A 3,378-nucleotide genomic window follows, 5' to 3' on the forward strand; every position below is an offset into this window, starting at 1 on the left:
TAAGGATTCATATGCAAACCCACGCAGATTGACAGTGATTTCACGTCCGCGTGCTGTAATTCTTGGTTTCTACTCTATATGATAAGATTCTACTCTACCGCTGCTGCAATGGGAGCATTGATCCACATCGCAAACGACCTTAGCAACTAATAATTTGGAGACTGATATCACTTCAACAGAGCAAATGGGATCACATCCATTGGCGTTGCATTCCTTACAGCTGCCCACTTCAATTTTCTACGCTACACAGTCCAACGCCGGCTTACTACGTTTTTCTACTTTTCTCGAGCATTCAGTTTGATTTTACTTGTCCTCGACTGTCGTGGCGTCCGACTTGGCCTCCTCGATGCCTTCGATCCTTCTTGGTTTTCTCTTTGGAACGGAACTGGACTTGCGTCAGATTGCATTGGCCAAACTTTTTTGGAACTTTGCACATGGGCGAATTTTTTTTCCACCCGCCAATAGACACGCAAACACTGGGTTGGGGGGCCATTTCTCTTAACCCAAAATAAAGCCGGGGGTAACCCGTTAGCCTAGAGTAGCGGTAGCCGCAATAACTGGGGTAGCCGTAAGAAGAGTAGTAGTCCGGGTAGTCTCCATTTCCATTGCCATACCCACCATCCAGGGCATGGGGAAATAATATAATATCAATACTATTGATATTATATTGACGGAATAACATATTATTGCTACTGTCACATTTCAGTTTAATACAAAATGTTGTATAGTACAATTGTATTGTACCGTGTCCAACCGTTTGAGCGCTGACCGTCACACACCAACCATTCCTCATCGGCCTCTAGTCAGTATTGTGCTCCTCAGCTTCAGTACGAAGCTTATTCCCAAATTCGCCCACCAAGCACCAGACAACCCCATCACCACCACCTCATGACGTCGCGCCAGCTCTGTAGTTTTTTCTACGTGGACCTCGGCGAAGGTCTATTCGAATGCAAGAAGTGCGGGTGTAGCCGCAAACAAAGCGCTGGTACGGGCTATAGTAACCTTCTTGGCCACCTTGGCACCAAGCACGCCGGCTACGTGGAGGAGTATGCCGAGCTTCAGGCCGCATCTACCGCAACGATTGACACGTTCGGATTTGTCGACGATGCGACGCTAACCATCTACTTGTGGATGAGGTGGATTATCCAGCGGAACCTGCCGATCACGGAGGTAGAGAACAAGCTAGCACGCGACGTGGTGAAGATGAAGCCGACAACTGTCAAGACAATGAAGCTCTACATGCGCTTTGTAGCCGGCAAAGTTGGCCAGGCAATCGCATCTGAAATGGGCGAGTCATTTGCCCTGATGTTCGACGGCTGGACGTGTACTTCGTTACACTTCCTGTGCATATTTGCCGTGTACGTGGCGAATGGAGCGCGATACCAGCGGCTCAAATCCCTGTCCTCAATGGACGGAAGCCAGACAGCCGATGCACACTGTGAACACATTGAGTCCATTTTGTGTGTGTATGGGAAATGGTGCGGTTTCTTGTAGGCGACAGCTGTTCGACCAATCAGTGCCTCGCAAACAAAATCGGCGTCCCGCTGATTGGCTGTTCCAGCCATCGCTTCAACCTTGCAGTCAATCGCTTTTTGGAGGATTATCAGAATCAGATTGATATTATCCAAGTTTTGGTGCTTCGCTACGCCAATCAAACAACGCTGCAGCCCTTGCGAGGGTAACTCACCTCAGGCCTGTCAAGGCGAACGTCACGAGGTGGTCATCGACTTTTGCAATGCTCGAGCGCTACATCAAGATTCGAGACGCTATCCTCGCTGTTAGTGCTGTGGAGGAGTATGTGCCTCGTGGCAATGCCCACCGCCGCGTTTCCGCCGCTGTGGAGAAGCTTAAGGGGCTGGACAGCGTCTGCGTCAGGCTACAAGCCGATAAATGTAGCATGGCGGACGTTCGCCTTCTTTTTGACGCGTGCACCGCCAAGTACCCGGTCATGGGTGAATATCTCAGTCCAAGCGCGAATATCATTCACTCACCGGAGTTTGAAGATGCAATTGTTAAGCTTCAGAACGATCTCCCGCTATCTTCCAGTGAGCAGCATGCAGTGGAGAAATTTGTGGTTAAGCCGGGAGAATCTACCCCTGCCCCATGTACCCGTGTCGACTTTGCATCCACCATTCTTCGACAGGCCAAGAAGCAGCGCTGTACGCCTCGTGTTGCGATCCAGTACGACGAGCTGCTGCATCACACTCCCCCCACCAGCAACGCTTGTGAGCGTCTATTCTCTGAGTGCAAGCTGGTACTGAGCTCGCTGCGGTCCTCAACTCTCCCGGCGAACTTTGAGCGGATGATGTTTTTACACGCTAACGATGATATGTGGAACAGTGCGACTCTTCTTGGCTGTTCCGGCGAAGATGAAGGACAGGTGATGTAGTACAGCTCTCTTGTTCAATGCTTTTTAATACTTGCAATAACAGCTATTGTCAGGTCTCGTATTGCCATACATATTACGGAGAGGTTACCACATACAATACAATTGCAAATTGTATTTGCCATTCCCTGCTGAGAGGCTGTACCACCCCTCCTTTTACACCCTAGCCCTGTTTGGTGCCTTTATCCAGCTCCTTTAATAATACATTCAGGCTATTCAAACCAAAATACAGCTGTTGAACTGAGCGTTACTTGCCGACGTTTTACATGGGACGATATTTTTGTACCTTCGTATCTGCTTAAACTGGCTTAACAGGCCCGCCTTGTTCAATGTCTGTGTCGGACAAATGGTAGCACTCGTATTTGTCTGAGACTGATCTCGTATTATTAACTGAGATTATCCAAAACCAGAATTAACAGTCTAATTTTTGGAAAACATTAATTCGATTAGTTTTACCATTTTTAATAGCTTGAATAAATGGTACTAATCGTGTTGCCGACGTTGAAAAGGGATTGTGTACCGCAATCATCAGCAATACAGTAACGAATGAAAGATTGTAGGAACAGTACTTTACTCTCAGTGCTCAATTTGCTCCCAACCTCCCAGCCTTTCAATCGATTCAGCTACTTCATGCGTTTTTCTTACTTCATTGCTGAAATCGCAGCTATATTCCTCGCTTCCAGTGATGCTCTCGAGGGTAACCAACGGCTACTGAGGACAGGCCATTCCACAGTAGCCGATTTCGAAGAGAGAGGCCCCTTACAGCGACGTGAAGGAGTTGGCGAAAAGTTTTGGGATCAATTTGGAGAAAGCAATGCAATACCAAATAGCTCATGGACTGGGTCTGCTGTTCTTGGGAACACTTGGCAGCCAGCTGGAGCATGGTCTGCTGATTTCTTGGGCCGGCGGGCTGATGACGGCCGGGATCGTTTTATTTTCGGGCAGCCTTTATGCGCTTAGCCTTAGCCGGCATCCGCAAACTCGGCGCAATG

The 3,378-nt window shown here is 48.5% G+C and overlaps 1 protein-coding gene across 1 annotated transcript; it reads left to right on the forward strand.

Annotated features, from left to right (window-relative positions):
• Positions 1 to 3,016: 3,016 nt before the first annotated feature.
• PITG_22256 (secreted RxLR effector peptide protein, putative) lies at positions 3,017 to 3,346 on the forward strand (the record flags this gene model as incomplete). The annotated part of the gene is made up of 1 exon (XM_002909864.2): positions 3,017 to 3,346. One exon carries the CDS (start codon positions 3,017 to 3,019, stop codon positions 3,344 to 3,346), a length of 330 nt encoding a protein of 109 aa, XP_002909910.1.
• Positions 3,347 to 3,378: the final 32 nt, after the last annotated feature.

This window comes from Phytophthora infestans, genomic scaffold (assembly GCF_000142945.1).
Source record: "Phytophthora infestans T30-4 supercont1.2009 genomic scaffold, whole genome shotgun sequence".
Classification (NCBI taxonomy): Eukaryota; Oomycota; class Peronosporomycetes; order Peronosporales; family Peronosporaceae; genus Phytophthora; species Phytophthora infestans.